General features: G+C 37.2%; 1 protein-coding gene across 1 annotated transcript in view; it reads left to right on the plus strand.

The window, feature by feature from the left end:
• tox3 (TOX high mobility group box family member 3) overlaps nucleotides 1–15,353 on the plus strand; it is a 54,299-nt gene extending 38,946 nt beyond the window's left edge. The window contains exons 3-7 of the mRNA XM_083550899.1: nucleotides 649–900; nucleotides 11,473–11,736; nucleotides 12,077–12,301; nucleotides 13,118–13,198; nucleotides 13,629–15,353. Of these exons, the coding sequence (XP_083407025.1) occupies nucleotides 649–900; nucleotides 11,473–11,736; nucleotides 12,077–12,301; nucleotides 13,118–13,198; nucleotides 13,629–14,327 (1,521 nt within the window). The 3' untranslated portion in view covers nucleotides 14,328–15,353. The remainder of the gene's footprint in view (nucleotides 1–648; nucleotides 901–11,472; nucleotides 11,737–12,076; nucleotides 12,302–13,117; nucleotides 13,199–13,628) is intronic.
• The last annotated feature ends 7,367 nt before the right edge of the window (nucleotides 15,354–22,720 follow it).

Here is a 22,720-nt window from a genome sequence, read left to right on the forward strand (position 1 = left end):
GAACTGTAAGAACGTGAAGAATTCCATCTCTAAGAAGTCAAGCTAAGTAAATTAAGCGTGACGGTGGAGTTTAATTTTGAGGCTGCAGGATTTGGCAGCTTGATGAGCAGATTTATAGCTGCGACTGTTAGGAACAAAGCTGGACACTTTTACAACAAGAAAAAGCAACAGTGAGAAATATTTTAAAGCCTCTATTTTACAAACATCTGAGCATTATTCTAGCATTAAATCAACGAGTCTTGGTTATGGCTGCTTGTTATATTGATGGCAGAATGATATCGATATATCTCCTTTCTTTACTACAGTGCACTCTCTACTCTAATACTCTAATGGACTTCTTGGGTGGAATATTAATGGCTTTTGTATGATTTAAATTGCTCGTCTTAAAGGGGTTTCCAATCCCAACAATCCAGAAGACATGGTTTGGGTCAGATGTCATAGTATTTGCTTGGCTTTTTGCCTTTTTTTTTTTGGCTTATATATATATATATATATATATATATATATATATATATATATATATATATATATATATATATATATATATATATATATATATATATATATATATATATATATATATATATATATATATATATATATTCAAAAGAAATAAATTAAACACTATCATATTTATTTCTTCTGCAGACATTTCACACTCCAAGTCTTGGAGACGAAGAGTTTGAGATCCCTCCCATCACTCCTCCTCCGGAGACTGAATCCGGCTTAGGACTCCATGATGGGGGTTCAACCTACCCCGGTCTTCCTGCACATCCCAACGCTCAACGAGCTCATTTCACTCCACAGTTTCCACCCCAGAGCCTGGATCTGCCCTCTATAACCATCTCCAGGAACCTGATGGAGCAGGACGGAGTGGGCATCAATAATGGCCTCCCTGTGGTAAGTGATCAAGCATTGAGTGATACCTTCAAGGTATATTCTGATTCATGATGTTTGTTGAATAATGGAGCATTTGCTTCATTTTAAGCAGTCTATACACTGTGCATATTGTGATAACTTTTATCACAGTACTCTTTCCTGAAAAAGGTCAGGTACTGACAACCTCCTACTAACATTAATTATAGAATTATTTTTTATATGTATTCATAATGCATTATAAATTCAAATGCATAATCTTTTTATAGCACACCTACTGTATGTCATCATAATGTCAGTTGACACTATACTATAAAGTAATTAAAGACACTATTCACAATATCATTACAGTAACAAAAATAACACAATATACATAATAATGCATTCGAATACAAAATTAATTCAATTTAATCAGATAATACGAACAGTATTTCACAAAACTTCTTTATATTGTAATATACACATAAGTTTGTATAATATATTTACATATAATTATTAGATTGATAACAATAGATTGTCATGGATATAATACTTATTGATATAAAAATACAATATAATTTCATGAATATATAAAATCTCACCAGACCTGGAACATGTAATGGTTTGTGGTAAATGCATTATAATGTGCTTATGAACATTCTTATAAGCGTAATTCCTTAATAATAATACATTATAGTGAAAATGTATTATGTACACATTCATGTTCGCATCCATTATGCGAATATGTTCAAAAGGTATTAGAAATTCTCACTTACTAAAAAATAAGCACAATTATACAACAGATTATAATTCAATAACTCATAGCAATCTGTAAACATTCAGCAACCAGAGAATCACTAAACATTGTCTAAATAACATATGGAGCTATAAAGAGAGGATTCAGAAAGGTCACATTTATATAGGAATATATTGCTTTCACCTTTCACTGTTATGAAAAGTGACATTCGAAAGACATGTGGTGCAGGAGTTCTGTCGTTTCATAACCATAATGTTTTATGATTGAGCTGTGATGATGTCTAATGCAAAAGAAAAAAAAGAGGAGTGGTTCCTAAATGCCAGTGCAATATAAATGCATTGAGGAGTACGAAAATGGAAATGTCACAGTGAGGCTATTTATATTAAATGCTGCTGTTACAGAAATGAAATCTCTGTCACCCAAATATGAATGTATAAGAAAGCACAAAAGGTCAGAAGCCTTGAGATTTCTAGCACATTTCTTTCTTACTAAGTTTTTTTATTATTTGAGTTTATTTCAAATATTTGCATTTTCAAATCTATTTATTTAAGTGAAACTTTGTGACTTTTTAAAATGTTGTTCCCGGCTTCAGGCATGTAAACAGCTCTTTTTTAGGTATTAAAGAATGTAGTGCAAAAATGCATTCTTGACACAATCACAGGTTTATTCTCATAAAACTAGGATTAAATCTAATTCTGAAACATTTATTCCTAGCTATAGACAGGTCATCAGGCTGCATTTCTGATTGTGCTTGGTTTCTCTTTTGTCTCTCTCTCTTTCTCTCTCTCTCTCACATGCTATCTCTCTTGTGCTCTCTCGCTCTCTCTCTTGTCATGTCAGCCATTTTTTTTTCTCCTGAAACATTCACAACTAATGCAATTTGATCCTCGTTCTTCCTACTTGGTTGCTCAGACAAAAACCTGTGAACTCACATCGATTTGAAACATGCCTGACTTGTACACAGGGTTATATTGGATTAGAAAGGTGATACACACTCAAGATGTGTTCCTCATGGTTTCCACTACCTATTCTGCACATTATTCTTTTAATCTAATAAAGCTTTTCAATGACAGCCTGCCAAAGTAACCGAAATTACATCACTGCACCATCAATCGTCTTGACAATATGACACATTACAATTCCTGATGGGGCTTAATGTCTTTTAAGTAAGAAATAGAACATGGTGGGGCACACTATGATAGGAAAATAATTTACTTTGCAAAGGAGGATGGCCTATTTTCCAATCCCAGTGCATCCCAAAAAGTGCATCCCTTTAAGGATGGCAGTCTAAATTTTTTCACAGGAAGCAACTGCAAAATAGGTTAACAGGTGATTTATAGCATCAATAAAAGCTCTTTTTTTTCCTCTTAAGATTTCTCTTAATTTGTTAAGTGTCATCTTCTGACCAATTAAAATTATGGCTTTAATAATGTTATAATGCAGTAAAATCCATTAAAACTCAACAAAAACATGAAAAATGATGCAGTTCATACACTGGGTTTAGACCCATTTGTTTTGTGTTTAGTTATTGATTCCCTATTAACACATTCTGCCTATTAACTATTCACTTACTTTTGCTAACTCAGCTAATTCCTCCTATCGCAGTCCCAGTTCAGCGAGATGTGCTTCTTGTTCTTCAGGCGGCTGGCAGGGGCCCTGAACATGAAGTCATTATTTATTTAATCGACTTCCCCTAACAAGCTCCCCACATCTCCCTTCGCTCTCGTTTCAATCTTGCTCTAGTCTCTCAGCATGAGGGCAATCTGATTTTCCGACTTTTCCCTCCCTAAAAACCCCTGACGCTGTACAAGAGCCATTTCACTGACAGCTTTTCATTGCTCCTTAACGTCGAACAATTTATCAAAACGAATACTACTGCTGCATCCTTATACTGCGCATGCACAAAAATGTAAGAAGCTTTGGCCTACGTACTGTAATTTTTGCCAAACTTTTTTTTTTATTATTAAAATGCATTCTAAATGTTTAACATTATATTAATCTTTAACAACACTATCAAGCTGGATAACAGGCGCAACAGCTGCACTACAGCATCTTCCACCATCTTCTTTGAATGGGCCACATGACACGACAAATTCACCATTGTTTTTGAATATCTTTGATATCTAAAGGTTTTCATTATCAGAGAACCAAAACATGCATTATGTATTAGAACAGGTTCGACCAATCAGTATTGAGAAGTCAGCAAGGCTGTGGTAGAAATTGGATGCATTCATACTTCTTTACCAAATGATAAGGTGCTGTCAAGCAGACTGGTAAATGAAAAAAATAAAAATAAAAAATGCACAATGGCACAGAATGAAAGTACATAAAAGTATTCATCTCTTTCTGTCCCTCCTTTACCTCTCTCTATTTCTATCTCTCTCTTCTTCCGTTATCTCCCATCCAACCTAAATATTTCTGACATTGGTTGTACATCAATATCTTAAAGTGAATTTTTTTTTGCCCACCTTCACCTTGATATTTTTCCCCACCACACCTTTACCCAAACACACACACACACACACACACACACACACACACACACACACACAATCCATGTGAGCAACATTATGACGTATCGGCTCACTCATAAATGAAAGCTATCGATGCAGGCATGCAATACCTAATGAAGTCTCAGGCTGACCTTCTGCATGATTGATTCTGTAATTTGGTTTTCTCAGACGGTACTCAAAATGAAATCATGACGAACAGCATTTAAATACCATGCAGAGCTGGAAATAGGGAAGTGGTTTAAGATGTGTTATTATTATAATAATAATAATGATTATTATTATTAGTAGTAGTAGTAGTTTAATTTGAAGGTTATGATTAGGATGCATCAATACTGGTTGCTACTCAATATTGCTATTTTATTTTTATTTTGGGATTCTTCTCTGCTGATACCTTGAATTACTTGAATTTGTATTAGTAAATACTTCTCCAATACCAACATCTGATATCACCTGATACTAACAAACAGAAGACATAAAATTAATCCTCGCTGCTAGTAATGATACATTTTTAAGTAATGAGGTCAATTTTGTAAGGATGTGAATGATTATAATGAGAGAGTTATTGGTTTTAATTGAAACTGTAATGGTCCTTGTGGGTGAAGTAGCCAATAGAAATGTTTACCTCTGTTGGTATCATGGCATGTTTATTATATCATTAAGGACCAACCAAAGACTTATTGTAGGCTACTTGTAGATCATGTGTTTGTTTTTATTAGACACCAACAGTATAGGGACCTTTATGACATTATAAATCATCATAAAGCAAGTTTCTTTAATGGTTTGGTATTACAATAATGATTTAATAATGCACACAAACACATTATGTAATGGAACCATTCGATAGTTGCTTTAATAGTAAACAGCCGATAGTTTGTAATGGTATTTGTAGTGTAAACCACTGAAATGTCAGTGATGGTGTCTATTTTTGAAATAGTTTCATGCGTGCAAAGATTAGAAACAGTGATGGAGAGATTCATTCAGAAATTCAGTACTATTGTATTTGATTTAAGGAGAGACAACCTTTGGTAGTCATAGAAGGTAGAAGGAGATGGAAAAAAAAAAACGGTTGGCAAAATAAAGCCAAATTGTGTTGGTTTAAAATGGCAGCAGAGAAGTGAATATGTGCAAAGAGCTGATAAACTATCTTTAATAGAGCTGACCTTTTCACGCTGGCCAAAGTTACTGACAGAATCATCCTTATAATTACCATATAGATGATTTCACCCAAATGCACCCCCCATCCCCCTCTTCACCCTCCTCCTTCAATGGAACATTTCCAAGAGCACTGTGTGGCTGATTGAATGGAAATTGAACTTGTTAACATTCTTTTCAGTGTGGAACAGCTCATACCAAGATGCTTTTAATAAATCCACCACTAACTCCAACCCCCCCAATCTCCCCTCTTTCTCTCTCTCTCTCTCTCTCTCGCTCTCTCTCGCTCTCTCTCTCTCTCTTAATTCATCTTACAGTATCTTTTCAGCCCTCTTCCATTTTGGAAAGGGAGACAGAACAGGCTGCATTTTTTTCTCCTTTTTTTATTTGTAAGTGTTTGTGCGATCATGAGTGTGGAAGACATGTTTTTTTTTTTTGTGGGGTCCATAGCCACTCTCCCTGGTGGTGGTTAAGGCTTTGATGAAAGAGGATTGGATAGTGTTTGAAGTAGAAGCAAACAGTCATCGATCAAAGGTGACGCGATGTTTGACATGAATGCTGTTGAGTATTGTGTGATGTCAGATTCCTTTAGGCACCATGCTTTTAGAGCCTTTTGTGTCCACCAAGCCTAAGCTGTGAGTTATAAAAAACAACAACTATACTAATATATAAGCTATTTTGCATAGCTGAAAATATTATTTTGGGATGAATATTTTGTGTCTTCTTATTTCATAAGATGAGTTAACTAAATAAATGTATAAATACGATACAAATGGACAATTAACCAGATGTGAAATGTGCTTAGTTTGCATTTTCACTGCTAATTTATGAATACATTTTTGAGAAAATGAATTCAAGTGTAAAATAGCGTTAATGAAACGAGCAAAAATGGCAAAAAAAAAAAAAAAAAAAAAAAAAAAAACCCATTATTAATAGTTCAAGTTGCTTAAACAGATTCTTAGCAAACAAAATATGGACAGAAAACATGAGCAAAAAATAAACTAGCCAATGACTAGTATTAGTAGTTTAGCTAGCTAGTTATTTATTTTACGTCATAAAGGAAGTTGTAATTCACATTCACAAAAACATAGATTAAGTGGTTGATACAGTAGTGTTGCTAGGAAACAGAAAGAAAGAAAGCAAACAGAAATAAAAAAGACTAGATAATGAGAAGCGCAGGTCAGCTAGCTAGTTAGTAGTTTATAACTGGATAATGTTAGTGTAATAGTTAGTGTATTATAAATATTTCTTAAAAATTTGTGTCTGAGGTAATAAAGGATTTGGGCTAAAACATGACAGGGTCAATGTTTTAGTATTTAAAGTTGCTTGAAACTTCAAGAGTTTGCAACTTGCAACCTTCAGCTAACCAATTACCTAGTGCAATGTGTAGTGTGTGTATAGATAATTTTTTTCTCCTACATTAGTCATCTCTGAAAACACAACCCTATTTATGTGGTTACACTAACTAGATAGCTAGTTTGCTGTTTACACAGACATTCTAATGCAGACACATAGTGAAAAGCCAAGTACAGTATGTCATGAATATCAGCATTTCCTTTAGGTATACCTTTAGGAATATACGAAAAGGCACTACAGGCATAAAACATTCATGTAAAAATAATTAGCATTAATAATTGGTGCCACCATATTGAAATCATGACATAACAGTAGCTACTGCCATCTTAGCTTTAGCATATTTTCTATTTATTTATTATATTTATAAAAATAGCATAATATGAGAAGAATGTTAATAACTAGATAGCTAATTGTGGCTTAGCATGTAAGTGGATATACTATATATATATATATATATATATATATATATATATATATATATATATATATATATATATATATATATATATATATATATATATATCAGCAAAGACATATAGCTGATAAAATAGCTCATTTTATACTTAACATTTATATTTCATGCTACAACTCCATCTTGTTGTGTTGTTTACATATACATATATGCAGGTCTTGGCAGAGACACCTCTATTAGTATGTCAAATTAGTTTTCAAAAAGTTTTAGTTTAGTAGGAGCATGAATTCTTCCAATTTGTCTTCTGTACTGTACTGGGAACATTTTATAAATTTTTTAGCAATGTTCTATATGCAAGTAGCTGAAGCTTTTATTGAGCTTGATGGAGATCTCTACTCTGGGTTTTGTGATTATATGGTGACACACACACACACACACACACACACACACACACACACACACACACACACACACACACAGCAGGGTGCATAGGACACATCTGGCCTCTTTGCTCTCTAGATAAGAAGTTATTTGCAGATTTATGAAGACTATCAAAAGCATCTCTGAAGATACGTGCTGTAGCCACAGACAAAGTTGCAATCAAAATGCAAATGGCAGAAGTGCAGCAGGGACATGAATAAACAGATTGGTTATTGACTCGCAACCCCATGAGTCAGACTACCGTGACACTAAACATCTACATTCCTACCAATACTGTTAGCAAATTAGCTAACTCAGGCTGCATTACACAAGGTAATAGTTTTATCAACATTTTTCTTTTGTCTGCTTTTGTCTTACTTACTTTTTATGTATATTTATTATCTAATTATAGTTCTGTAATAATCTGTTCATATCCCAGGACCTTCTTTAGGGTCCTAATACAATTGATACTAGCAATTGGAATCTTATAAGAACACTGAAATTGTTAACCTTGTCTTAATTATCATCCAAGGCATTGCTATATTTGAGTGCCTCCTAATTTGATTTGACCATCAGCTACAAATTACAGGTTTATATTTATGTTTTTGTTATGGTTATGTTATTGTTTCCATAGTAACAACTGAATCAGTGGAATACAAGACTAATCTAAGGCTAATAATGAATAGATAAAAACAATGCCTTGTTTAACAAAGTGGGGAAAAAAACATATTGTTATGCATGGATTTTGTGAAGAGATATTGATTTTGCATTTATGTAAAGTGTGAAAAAAGTTTTTTCACAGTTTGCTTTTTGTGTAATTTAGCTCCAAGAGAAAAAATTTGTTTATTGCTGCTATATTGTAAGTAAGAACATTTATGAGTAATTAATTAGTGGATGTTTCAAATCATTAAACTACAGACAGGAAAATATGTGTTTATATTACATATATTTTGTAATTATTTGTGATATAAACACACATAAGGCATACTTTATACTTATTTTAATGCTGTAAAATAGTATATTTAAATTTCTGTGTGGTATAAGAGGAATAAAACACTCCATGATAGTGAAAATAAACTGCAGGATAATAATAGTGGCCCTGCCGCATCACACCACTCTGTCACTAATGATTTTCCAATAACAGCCCCCTTCATGTTTTATTCATTATATACTGATGATGAACAACCCAGTTTATATTGTGGATATTGATAAATAAAAAACAAGCAACAGATTAACATGTAGCATAATCCTTACACAGTGTATGTCTTCGATTGAAAAATCTAGTAATTGTTTTTTTTTTTTTTTTTTTTTTTTTTTTTTTTCTCTTCCTAATTAAAACGAGCTCAAAAGATTTTGGTGATCCTGTAAAGCAATGACTTCTTTCCATATGGCACTTTTCTAGTGTACACTTACTGAGAATAAAATTGTTCCTTTTTTTCCCATTTGTGTTTGGTGGCTGTTAGGTGTGTGTCACCACTGGGACGATGTTGATGAGTTGTTACACAGATGGTCAGAGCTAATGAAATTGCAGTCTTTCCCCCCTTCTCTCTTACTCTCTTTCACACACACACAGACACACACACACAGACACACAAAAATCTAATCTCTAGATGAGTTTCTAGGGTCTAAATTAATGAATTAAAACGCATACCGACTCTGTCATTCCCCATTAGCGAAGCCTATTAAAAAAGCCATTTCTCTTTTTATTATTTAACACAGTTTTATTCCTTAACATGGGTTCTAATAAACACTAGCAGATGTTGCATTCGCGTTGTCATGTGTTCATTGGGAGTTGATTTGGCATGAGAAGGTGCAGAGGGAATAAAAGATGGACAATCCAATCTGTGTGTGTGAAAATGTGTTCTGTAGGAGTTGCTTTCACAGATCCGTGCAATAAGGCCAAGTGCAAGACTTTGTGATGTGTTGACACAGAGGGGAGATTGAGTTGGCGTCTCTGGGAAGGCAAAGCAAATGGACAGAGAAAGAGAGAGAGAGAGACAGGTGAAAGAGTGCGTATGTGTTTGAAGGACAGGAAAAATAAAGACAGAATGATAATATGAAAGAATATCACCTTGTTCTCCTCAGAGGCTTTTTCGTTTGGTTTTGCACCAGTATTTTTTCTTTTCCTTTTTTTATTTTGCCCTTTAATCATGTTGCAGTATGAGACTGGCAGCTGCTGTAATTTCTCTCTCAGTTCAATCAATGCAAAACAATTTCTATCCGCAGCACTCACTGCTTGCATGTATACACAGACATTCACACACACACACACACACACACACACACACACACACACACACACACACACACACACACACACACACACATATATATATATACTCTTGCTCTCGCTCTTCTGAAAAAACACCATTAAAATAAATATTTTGCCAGCAACACATATGTAAAGAATAACATGCATACAATGGAGCAAATAATTCCATAATATAAATAAAAGTTTTGTTTGAAGGGATACACCCTAAGTCGCTTATTTTTCTTATAACCACAAGTCATGATGTATTATTTTCCTCTTATCCTGCACCAGTTTACCAATGATTACAATTTACAAGGCAAATAATCAAAAATGTCATGGTAGAATACACCCAAATTTGATTATTTTCCAATAACAGCACATGTTTTAAACCCTTATATACCACAGCAATTTGCCAACCATTACAAAGGGGATAATAATCTAAGGCGTGGCAGTTCGATGCCCTGAAGTTGTCTATTTTTCTTTAATAGGACGTCTACAGCAGTTTGCCAATGATTACAATTTGCAAAGTATATCAGCAAAGATGTTGTTCATGTGATACAGCCACAGTTGGTAATTTTCTATAACAAGAAATTCTAGTGTTTTATTCATCTTTTACCCTTCCTGTTTACTGATGTTCGTTGTAAATAATAATTTCTGTCATGGTGTTATGCACAGAGGTTCACTATTTAAATTCATCTTATACTACAGCAATTTACAAGAGAAATAATCAAATTGTGGCAGTGCGATAGTTGCTTAATTTCCTATACGGTAATTTTCCTCTTTTTCTGAAAGTGTTTTATTCAATTTAAACAAGACCATTTTACTAATGCTTGCATGTTTTTTTCAAGAATGACAAAAAAAAAAATTTTCATTTATGGTTATGTTTCTCGGCGACAAGAATTCTTTCTCTAACGAAACAAGTTAGTTCCTGTTATAACAACAACCGTACAATCAGTATTTCCATCAGCCTCTTATATATAACGACGGCTTGGGGTTTTATACGAAGAAAGAGAAGGAGAGGTCACCCATAAGATCTCAAATCTAATCTGAGCTCAGTGATATATAGACATATTATAGAGAAATATTTTCCCGTCTCTTTGGCAGTCAAAGTGTGATGTATGAAACCTGCCAGCTGATAGATTTTCATCACCAAACATGCACTGCAGATTTTTTTCTTTTCACAGCTCCATCAGCAGCACAGTATGAGCTGTAACCTTTAGGACAGCAGCCTGCGCTGAAGCGTATGGGATTTTGATTTGGCCGCCGAAATGCAGAGCGACTTACTGGAATAGTTATTCTACATAATTTGATTTTGTGGCTTTGCAATTTTTGATGGGTTCCCAGAAGAGTGCTTACAGTCCTTAAGGAGCAGAAATATCCCAGCAGTCCTTTCTGGCACATAGCATGGCTGATAAAAGACATGAATCGAGATTTTATGTGTCTAGCTGTGTCTACTTAGCAAGCAATTTAATATTATTTATATATGGTACATTATTACCCATACTTTTGTCTGTTATAAAATAAATCACAGGATTTTGTTACTCAGTTTTTTTTCCTCTGATATTTTGGAAGCAGTCTGAATGATGTGAGGATTCAAGGTTTTTTTTCTTACTTGGACATTTTAAATGCATTCTTTTAACCTTACTTTTAAGGATTTAAGATGATTTTTTACAAAATGAGAAAAGAAGAGATGAAGATATTAGGAAACCTTAGCTGAGTGATAATTTTTTTTTAATTATTATAATTTTTTGCACAGGGTATCTCACAGTCTCAGCTGCGTCAATACGGACCAAACCCCACCATGGTCATGCGTTCCATCATCAACATGAACAACCCCAATGCGATGATGTCCCGCAATCAGTTGACCACCATTAACCAATCGCAGCTGAGTGCCCAGCTTGGCCTTAACATGACTGGACAGAACATCACTCACACTTCCCCATCTCCTCCGGCCAGCAAGTCGGCTACACCATCTCCCTCCAGTTCCATTAATGAAGACGATCAGGATGAGGGGAGTAAGGTGATTGACTTTTGACCTTTTCATATAAAGTTTAAACTTTTTGGAGTAAGCATTGAATATCCTTTTCTGAAACTCCATTTTATAGTTTTTATATTTTTAAATGAATAAATATTATATATTCTTAAAACAGAAAGCATGTGAGGATATATGCAGACTTTTTAGGCTTTTTTTATCCTATTTTCTATATTTTTCTAACAAATCTGCACCACAGCTTGCATATGTATTGTTAATTACAAAATTATTGGACCCCTTTTAAAAAAAAATAGGTAAACATTACATAATATATTGTATTAAAATGTATTGAAAGAACCTTACACAACTTTGTTTCCCACTGTTACAGATTGGTGAAAAGCGTCCTGCCCCAGATGCTGGAAAAAAGCCTAAGACACCTAAGAAAAAGAAGAAGAAAGACCCAAATGAGCCACAGAAGCCGGTCTCAGCATACGCGCTATTCTTCCGAGACACTCAGGCGGCCATTAAGGGTCAGAACCCCAACGCTACGTTCGGGGAAGTTTCCAAGATTGTGGCATCCATGTGGGACGGTCTAGGAGAAGAACAGAAACAGGTATATGAGTCAAGTAAATAAGACTGTAATATATTCTGAGGTTTGCATTCACATTGACTATAGTCTGCAGAAATGTCTAATGGGAGATTCTCATGTACAGATACTGTATACGGTTAATTCCAGAATATAGTTAATATCTGGAAACTATAGTTAATTCCAGAATTATCTGCTCCCCTCATTCACACATCAAGCTATTTTTGGCATTAAGAACAGTCCAAAACCTCAGATTTGTAAGTTTTCAAAATACCAAAATAGCTGTTACACAGTTTGATTTTGTGTTGACTTCATTTAACCACATGTCAATATACAGTACTACAAATTCTACGGCCAAATCTTAACCTCCTTGCAGAGTCAACCACGTTGGGCTTTAATATTCAGGAACATTCGTTATTCCATCAAAGCCCTGGTTAAATTTTCAGTATTACATTTTCATTCTCATGTATGGAAATCAAAAAGTGTTTTTTTATATTCTAAAGACAGAATCTCTCTGAGGGAGAGTTTGAAACCTTTGTCCCTTAACTACATTAATTTCCACATTACTTTTGTCTGATTTCATTTATTGTACTTTTCTTCTATTATACACGTTATGTATTATCTATATTTTATATTATTTTTCCTATCTGTCACTGCTATTACTAATTTCATAATTAGTAGTATTATTATTTCATTTTCAACTAACTTGTTTTCCATTTCTGTTTTTTTCTTCACACTGTAAAGCAAGTTGAGCTGTATTTTGATGCTGTATGAATAAATTCACTGTAAAAATGTTACATTTGTTTAATACCTGTTCCTCGCACATTTTTTTCTTTACTACAGGTTTACAAAAGCAAAACAGAGGCGGCCAAGAAAGAGTATCTAAAAGCTCTTGCTGCTTATCGTGCTAGTCTGGTGTCAAAGGTGAGATCTGTTCCCCCTTCCCTTTCCCCCTCTAAATCTCAGCAGAGGTGTAATGATAGCAGGTCGTGAAACCAGCTAATGAGCACACCTTATTAATTCCCAGGATCTGTTCGCTAGCCTGTGGCATTAGCATATCTGTTAATTCCTGCAAAATTATTTGCTGATATTTGCATATTTGGTAGGCATACATACAGTAGCGAGTCATTACTAAGATACAGTTTGCTGCATCCTGTTATTTAAACCCAGCGAATCTAACGAGAGATCAAAAAGAAGGTGTTAAAGCAGGCAACGCTGAATCGGGCTTTAATTGGTTTAAGGAACAAATGCAGTGTGAATTATTTTAGCAATCAGGAAAAAAGTTAATTTTTTACTATTCTTGAGTTGAATCTGTTTTGCCAAATAAAAAATTGTCTTCCTCTGTTTCACTTAGGCTGCAGCAGAGTCTGCTGAGGCTCAGACTATCCGATCAGTTCAGCAGACGCTGGCCTCCACCAGCCTCTCCACTGGCCTGGCAATGCCCTCTCCACTATCCTCCCCTCTCTCCCAGCATCCCTCTATGCCCTCAGCATCGCAGGCCCTGCAACAAGCCCTTCCTCGAGCCATTGCCCCCAAACCGCTTCAGATGCGCGTTGGAAACAGCCATGTGGTCACCTCGGTCACTGTGGCACACCAAAACATGGCGCCAGGCATGCAATCGCAAATGTTAGGCCAGATGTCCTCACCTCAGATGAGCCCACCCATGCATGCTGCCATGCAGCAGCAGCACTTGCAGCACCACCAGATGCAGCAGCAGCAGATGCACCACCAGCAGATTCAGCAGCAGATGCAGCACCAGCATTTCCAACATCATCTGCAGCAGCAGCTTCAGCAGCATCACATGCAGCAGCAACAACAGCAGCAGCAGCAGCAGCAGCAGCAGCAACAGCATCAGCAAATGCAACAGCATCAGCATCAGCACATGCAAATGCAGCACATGCAGATGCAACAGATGCACCAGATGCATCAGCAGCAGTCACATTCGCCTGTTCAGCACTCACCCGGAACCCCACATTCGGCATCGATCGGAAGTCCACAACCACCACCTCCACCGCCTCAGATCCAAGTCCTCTCACAAGTCAGCATTTACTAGTAACAAAAAATACCTGCATTCTCAACTTGGCGAGAGAAGACATGAAAAAAGCATAATTTCAAAGTTGCTTTTTTTTCGAAGTTGCACTTAAGAAGTGTGTAAGATTAACATATGAATGTTACAAAGAACTGTCCTTTGTTCTAGATGGATATGCGGACTTGTGTAAAAAGAAAGAAAGAAATGGAGCCGAAGGCTTTTGCCCCACTTTTGTCTATAAAATAGGCAGAGCTATGAAGGGACAGAGTGCCTAATTGTTGTTTTTTTGTGTGTGCTTTTTTTTTTCTCACCTCTATCTTTGAGGAAGTTTCTGGGCACATCGATGGCAGAGGGACAGTTGGGTCAGGTGAATATTTTATAGCAAAGCATCATTTACGAGGCCAATAATGGCTACTACGAAAGCCCTACGTAAAAAGATTCTGATAGCTTTTGACTTGACAACATGGAGGACGGCAGAAACAAAATGGTAGTATTGTTGAATTGTACACAAGATGGGAATCTGAACGTACAAGCGCAGCTTAAAACTCACTTGCAGAGAAGATCAACTGCTCGCTGGACAGTAGATCAATAAACATCAATAAAACTTTTCTTCTTTTTCTCCTTACTACATTTCTGTAAAAGAACCTTGAGGGAGGATCTACAGAATTTTTCCCTTTCCACATCTCTGGAGAGAGTGAAACAACAAGAACTTACTTTTATTAGTGGAGAGAACATAACATACTGCCAGTGAGCAGGTTTCTGTCAACAAGACTCAAAAACTGAAAACTCTTGATACTGCTGCACATGAGCTAAGGAAAATTTTTTCGTTGAGAGGAAGAAAATAAACAAAAAACTCTGGCTCAGATGTGTGTATAAATAGCACTCCAAAAAATCTATGTATTTGTCTTTACCTCAAAAATTTAAATTAAGTTTCTGTTAAGTTTGTATTCATTTTGTGTAAAAAAAAAAAAAAAGTGCATATTTTAAGGATATTTTAAGGAAAAAATTGCAAAAAAAAAAATCAAGGACTAACGCCAGTGTTTTAATGATTCATGTATTTTTACACTGTTCCTTGATGGCAATTTAAGTGAAGAGTGGAATAGAGACTCCTGGCAGAAGCTAACAAAGTTGGAAGTATTTTATGCCAGCTGTAAAAAGAAAGAATACAGTGCTGATGAGATAAAGGGAAAGGTGTAAATTTTTTCCACCTGTTAGATTTTGAATACGGAAGGCTTTAAATTTGATTTGTTGGTAAACTGACATGTGGATTGCAAACGTCCCATAGTGCATCTCCTTTTTCTACTTTCTTTTAATGAGATCTAATGGCAAATGAGTTCATTTGTTGTTTCTTTGCTTACAAATCATCTGCTTTTAAAACTGTTCATAGAACAAGCCCATTATCATAGACTCAACTGGGTTTAACAATATTTACTAGGACTATTCCTTTTACTACATGTTTATGTTTTGAAAAAAAAAAAAACCAATTCACATTCCATCATTAATATGACACATGACACTAGCCACACACACACACACACATATATATATATATATATATATATATATATATATATATATATATATATATATATATATATATATATATATATATATATATTCTTTTTTTTTTTTTTTTTTACGACGACTCCACTTTTTTGTGTTTTATCGTTTGCAATTTAAATAACAATCACAAATATTTATTTGAAAGAAAAGTTGATTCATTTCAAAGATTATATTAGCCATACTTTTGTATGATATATTTCCTCAATGTCTCCTTGTTAGTTATTAAAGATTAAAAAAAAAAAAATAAAGACATCCCTACTTCAAGCTCGCAGCTGCTTTTTTGTTTGTTTGTTCACAAAGCTACCAGAAATTCACAGAAATAGGACAGAAATAAGAGAGTAATCAATGTCTATCTATCTATCTATCTATCTATCTATCTATCTATCTATCTATCTATCTATCTATCTATCTATCTATCTATCTATCTATCTATCTATCTATCTATCTATCTATCTTTCATTCTCATATATATTTACACACACACACACACACATTATTTATTTATTTTACAGAAGTCTAGCAGAAAATCTCGAAGGTTGCAAAACAGTTATTGAATTTTGAGTGTTGTGAAGTATTGACACTGGAGACACTTGCGACCTTCCAAATGCTGTGAAATTGTTAAATATTTTTACATAGTTTTTAGTCTGTTTATGTGGGAAAAATGCTCACATACAATATTAAAGCAATCTAATCTACTGTTAGAACTGCATTTATAGAAAATTACTAACTTAACACCTGACAAATTAGAATCAAGAATTCAATGATTTCAATTCAATGACATGAGGTGTGTAATACATAGGAGCAGACCAGCTACAGTACATATTACTCCATGTTTTGCTATTTAAAGCACTCTAGTTAATATGGTACTAGTAAAAGAGCTAATTGCTAGATAACGTGGTAGCTAACATTCTAACTACACACTACGTAGCATGTCATAATCATGTTTTGGTCTAAGAGCTACATGCATGTATGTAGGATATAGAAAACCATAAAAAGCCACTTCTACAGGCTCATGAACTCCGTTTAGCATAAAATTTAGTTGACAATATCAATGTTATGGTCAATTTATTTGATGTTTCACAGTTTAAGCTGTCAGTCCCTTCCTGAAATATGGATCTTCTCACTTAGATTCTTGTTATGGCATAAAATACCTTCCAGGAAATATTGCCAAAATATTCCAATATAGGACTTTCCAATATAGATCTTACATATACCTCTTTTATTCTTCTGCTTTAGTCCCTCCTTCACACACTAGATACATTTCTACATTTTTAAGATCGGCTCCGGGGGAAAACACCCTGTCTGCCCTTCTCTCTTCCTGGTTGTAAACTTGGGGGGGAAGGGCTGTAGGGCAAGCTCTGATTATCATAAACACACAATAAAAATGAAAGGCCACCCCAGGGGCATACCTAAACTGAGAGATGGGAGGTGGGGGAGGTGAGGCAGGTTGGCCACCCATTTGGGAACCAGACCCTCCAGGTTTCCACTAGATCAAATGAGTAAAAAAAAAAAAAAAAAGAAGTAGAGAAAGAGAAAAGGAGAAACAAATTGAGTTGTATATGTAGCTTTATTGTAAATAGAAATATAAAATTTAATTTTACCAAGTACAGGCTTCTGTAACATCAATTGTCAACCTAAACTTCTGATTCCACTATTGGAACATTTCATTTCATAACATGTATTTAAATGTGTGTTTGTGGGCCTGTTTTATGTATGGATTAATGGGCGTGTTTAAACACTATGCCATTTGAACAGCTCTGCCATTTCTGAAACAACTGAAAATAAAACTTTAATTGACACCTAAAACTGATTTTTATTTGCTGGTGGGAATGTCTCTTTGGCTAATCCACATGCATCAAACTCAAGGCCCATGAGTCTGCTGTCTTTTTTATTTTTTTTTAAACCACACATCACATTGTTTGCAAAAAGAAAAATACTAAAGTGTAGTTCTGAAATGTATATACTGGAACATTTTCACTCTAGGCCAGTAACATGGTCTCCAGGTTACGAATTTAACCATGGTTACCAAAGGGAACAAAACGCTGCATCAACAATGTTTTAGGAATGCTCCCGAAAGGTGCAGGTGACCAGAAGACTCATAAGAAGATGAGATAGCACCCAAAATACACCTGCTGAGGGTCTGCTTGTTTGCAGGAAGACCCTTTTTCTGAGGGACATTGCAGATGAACAGCTACTCTGACTTCCTCCTCAGTTCTGTGTATGTCGATTAAGCTTCTCCTGGTCTAGGGCCTGAAAGGGAGGAGGAAAGAATGCCTGAAGCATAACAGGTCATCCAAGGGTACCTTGGGGACATACCCTGCTTTGGGGTAGAGAAAGGCACTGGCCATGCCTGGTGTAAATTCCAGGAGTGAGGTGGCCACAGAGAGGGCCTGAAGGTCCCCTACTGTCTTGAAAGAGAAAATAACCAGAAGAAACACAGACTTTACTGTAAGGAACCTAAAAGGCACAATGGTCAAAGGCTCGCAGGGAGGTTTAGACAGGGCCTCCAAGACAACGGACAAATCCTACACAGGCTCTCTAGATCATACCAGAGGCCTCAACCTCCGGGAACCACAAAGGAAACGCGTCACCAACAATTCTTCACCCAACGACTGCCCCACGAAGGGGGCAAGGCAGTAAACTCGACTTAAGAACAGGTGGATGGTCTCTACCACCTTGGTGGAGAGACCGGAGGCTAGGAGCTGTGCCCCCTCAGGGGCCACAGCAAAAGTCTCCACAACTCTGGGTGGGGGTGAAAGGAACCTTCTGAAAGGAACCTCCCAGGGAGGGTGTTTGAGAAGGGCTACCAGGTCTGCAAACCATGGCCTGCCTGGCCACCATGGGGCCACCAGGAGAAGAAACCCCTCTGGTCCTGAGCTACCACAGTGTTACCACATTGGACACAGCTGCCATCAGACCCAACAATCTTTGAAACTGCTTCACAGTGAGTGACTGGCCTTTTCTAACTCTTTTAATGGCTATGAGGATGGATTAGATTTGAGCAGGAGACAACTGTGCTCGTATAAAGGTCAAATCCCATACTACGCCTAAATAAGTGGTTCTCTGTGATGGAGAAAGCACACTCTTTTTGGCGTTCAGACCTAACCCCAGATCCTTCATGTGGATGAGAATGACATCTCGATGCCAGACCGCCAGGTGCTCTGAGTGAGCCAGTATCAATTAATTGTCAATATAATATAAAATGCGGACGCCCTGAGTCTCAGCGGGAACAGTGGGAGAGGATAGCCAGTCAGCATGTCTTCAACTCATGCCATTGTCCCATAAACCCATTCTTTCAGTGCAATTATGTGGAATATAGTGAGATCTTAGGACTGAAGAGGAAGGCCGAGTAAGGTTTGGCCCAAAACCTGGACACCTCGGTGTGCAGGTCCGGGAAAAAAGGCAGGACTGGCTGAGGGGGTGTGTCTGAGGGATATCAAACATCCACTTTTCCCCCTCCTGGGAGGAAGAGAGGTGGAGCTGTGTGCTTACTCTGTAAGGTCCTCTGCATGCAATTTGGTGGATTGTTTGCTTTGCGAACACTGGGTTTAGCAGGTGAGGAAGGGGAAAGGGACAAGCCCATCTTCAGACACTCTGACAGGTCCAATGGCGAACCCCAGGTCCTCGAACACTTCGCCTCAGCAGAAGCGGGGCCAGAATCATGAGGAGCAAGAGCATCCTCTTCGAAGAGTGCTCTTCTCTTGCTTACATTTTTCTATGTAATTAAGTACATGTACATTTTGTTTTAATAAATAAAGCAATCCCAGCTTGTCATCCCAAACCAACTACCATGACTCTTCCTGAAAAGTAAAAAAAATGTTACAGCCATTCACCGCCGGGGCTTCCATCGTCCATGTGACATCTACTTCAGACATAAGGCGGAGAATTACGGTATGCAGTCTACAAAGTGCACTCTGTTACTGACTCTGCTAATTACTAAGCCTTAGAGTGGACTATCCATCTGGGACAGCGACAATTAGATAAGGCGGTCTGTTGCATATTTTACCCATCAAATCCGTGAGGTCTTATACCCTGCGAGAGGGCTAGATGTATCAGAACAGATACTCCAACTACGCCAGGAATCTGACTCTGCAGTAAAATTATCTATAAAATTTGGAACCCTGGCAGCCCACAGTAAATGGAAAGATGCGACTGTGAGTGCTATATTTTGGGAAGGTCTTAATCCCTAATTGCATGCAAAAATAATCAAGGTACAAAATGTCCTTTTCTCAATATATCATGCTTACCATGGATGAGTGGCTCACGAGAAATGACAACTGCACAACTTTAAGCTTCTATTGTGGCCAAACTGATCATCGCTGTGCAACACATCCTGACAAACTCACACACTTTAAGGTGAGCTTGACATCATGCTTTCACAGTGTCCTGCTGCCCATCAGGTTTCACAGTTCTCAGGGAGAACATACCTTTACAGTGCTCATAGTCTCAGGGTCAGCCGTCAATCTCATCCACCGTCGGATGGTTTAGATTTACCAACTCCCCACACATTAGGGTTCCACTGATTCCAAGTCCATAATCCAGGAAACTCAAGGGAACATAGGGAGTTGGTGGTCTCCAAAATTCTAAGAATGGTGCATGGAAAGGGAACCTTAATTATCCCTGTCGTGGTACCTCAGTAGAGAGCCTCAAATTTACTATGCCAGTTAGCATCTCCACAAAGTATCAAGATTTAAAAGTGTTTTTTAACAAGGAATGTGAAATAGCACTACCCCACATCACTCCGAGGACTGTGAAATCAAGCTACTCCCAAGTATGATTCCTCCTTGGTCCCCTGTCTACCTCCTATCGGCAGCAGAAACCAAGGCAATGGAAGAGTATATAGAAGCACTATGTAAAGTCATGCCATATGGCCTCACAAATTCTCACCCGATTCTTTGACATCCTGACCCCAGCACCCCCTTTGTGGTAGAAGTAGATGCCTCCAACTGTGGGATGGGGTGTCCTCTACAAATGCAATCGCAAGCCGGGTAAAATGTTTCCATGCACCTATTTTCTAAGAAAAATTTAACCGAAAGTCACTATTACATCAGTAACCGAGAGGAAGAGTGGACTTCACATCCTTTCCAAGTAGTCACTGACCACTTTAACCTTGAATACATTCAAGGGGCCAAGCAATTGTAACTATGCCAGGCACGGTGGGCATTATTATTTAAAAGATTTTATTTCAGTCACCTATCACCCAGGCTCCAAGAATTGCAAGACAGATGCCTTCTTGAAAAACCAATAAAGCCAGAGGCAATCTTACCCCCATCAGTCATTATAGCCCTGATCTGGTGGAATATCATGAATGAGATGCAGCAGACACAACCCCCTCCACAAAACTGCCCACCGAACACCGGACCTTCCCAACTAAATGTAAAGCACTGCCATACTGGTTGCAGTGGACCGGTTTCTCAAATGCTTGTAAAATTATACCCCTGAGGGGACTACCCACAGCTATGGAAAGCATCAAAATGTTTCTATAACACTTTTTCCGGAATTTTAGCATACCACAGTACATTGTGTCAGATTGGGGCACTGGGTTCACGTCTCGCCTGCGTAGGCCATCTGTGAGATGTTGGGGCCTAACCTCAGGATATCACCCACAAATAAACAACCAGGTGGAGAGAGTAAATCAGGAACTGTGGCATTTTCTTAGGACATATTGCAACAGGGAGCAACACCACTGGAGCAAGTTCCTCATATGGGCAGAATATGCCCAAAATGCTAACCCACTCCTCGACCAACCTCACCCCATTCCAATGCGTACTTGGCCACCAACCACCTCTTTTTTTTTTCATGGTCTGAACAACTCTCAGATGTCCCAGCGGTGAATGACTTTTTCAATCAAAGTAGAGAAGTGTGAGAACACGCACATGTCCATCTTCTTAGTTGTCCATAAGACGATCATTAACACCCTGCACATGGAGGGTAAGACACAAAAGGTCATTGCTAAAGAAGCTGGCTGTATCCAAGCAAATTAATGGAAAGTTGAATGAAAGGTAAACATGTGGTAGAAAAAGGTGAAACTAAGCCCATTCAAGGATTTGGGGGAGATTCACAAAGAGTGAACTGCAGCTGGAATCAGTATTTCAAGAGCCACCATGCACAGACGTATCCATTGGCTACACCTGACTCATTCCTTGTGTCAAGCCACTCCTGAACCATAAACAATGTCAGAGGTGTCTTACCTGGGCAAAGGACAAAAAGGACTGGACTATTGCTCAGTGGGCCAAAGTCGTCTTTTCAGATAAAAGGAAATAATATTTTGCATTTAATTTGGAAATGAAGAACCTAGAGTCTGGAAGTAGAGAGGAGAGGCACAGAATCTAAGTTGTTTGAGGTCCAGTATAAAGTTTGCACAGTCAGTGGTGGTTTGGGGAGTCATCTGCTGTTAGTGGTCCACTGTGTTTTATCAAGTCCAAGGTCAGCACAGCCACCTCACCCAGGAAGTTTTAGAGCACTTCAATCTTCCCTCTGCTGGCCAGCTTTATGGAGATGCTGATTTAATTTTCCAGCAGGATTAGACACCTGCCCACACTACCAAAAACACCAAAAGTTGGTTAAATGACCATGGTGTTGGTGTGTATGACTGGCCAGCAAAATCACCAGACCAGATCTATTGTCAAAAGGAAAATGAGAAACAAGAGACCAAATGTGCAAATGAGCTGAAGGCCATTGTCAAAGAAAACTACCACCTTAGCAGTTCCAGAGACTGATCACCTTCATGCCATGCCGAATTGCGGCAGTAATGAAAGCAAAAGGAACCCCTATTAAGTATTAAATACATATACAGTAAATTAACATACTTTCCAGAAGGCCAACAATTCACTAAAACTTTTTTTTTTATTGGT

The sequence above is a fragment of the Silurus aristotelis genome (genome assembly GCF_946808225.1).
Source record: "Silurus aristotelis genome assembly, chromosome: 9".
NCBI lineage: Eukaryota > Metazoa > Chordata > Actinopteri > Siluriformes > Siluridae > Silurus > Silurus aristotelis.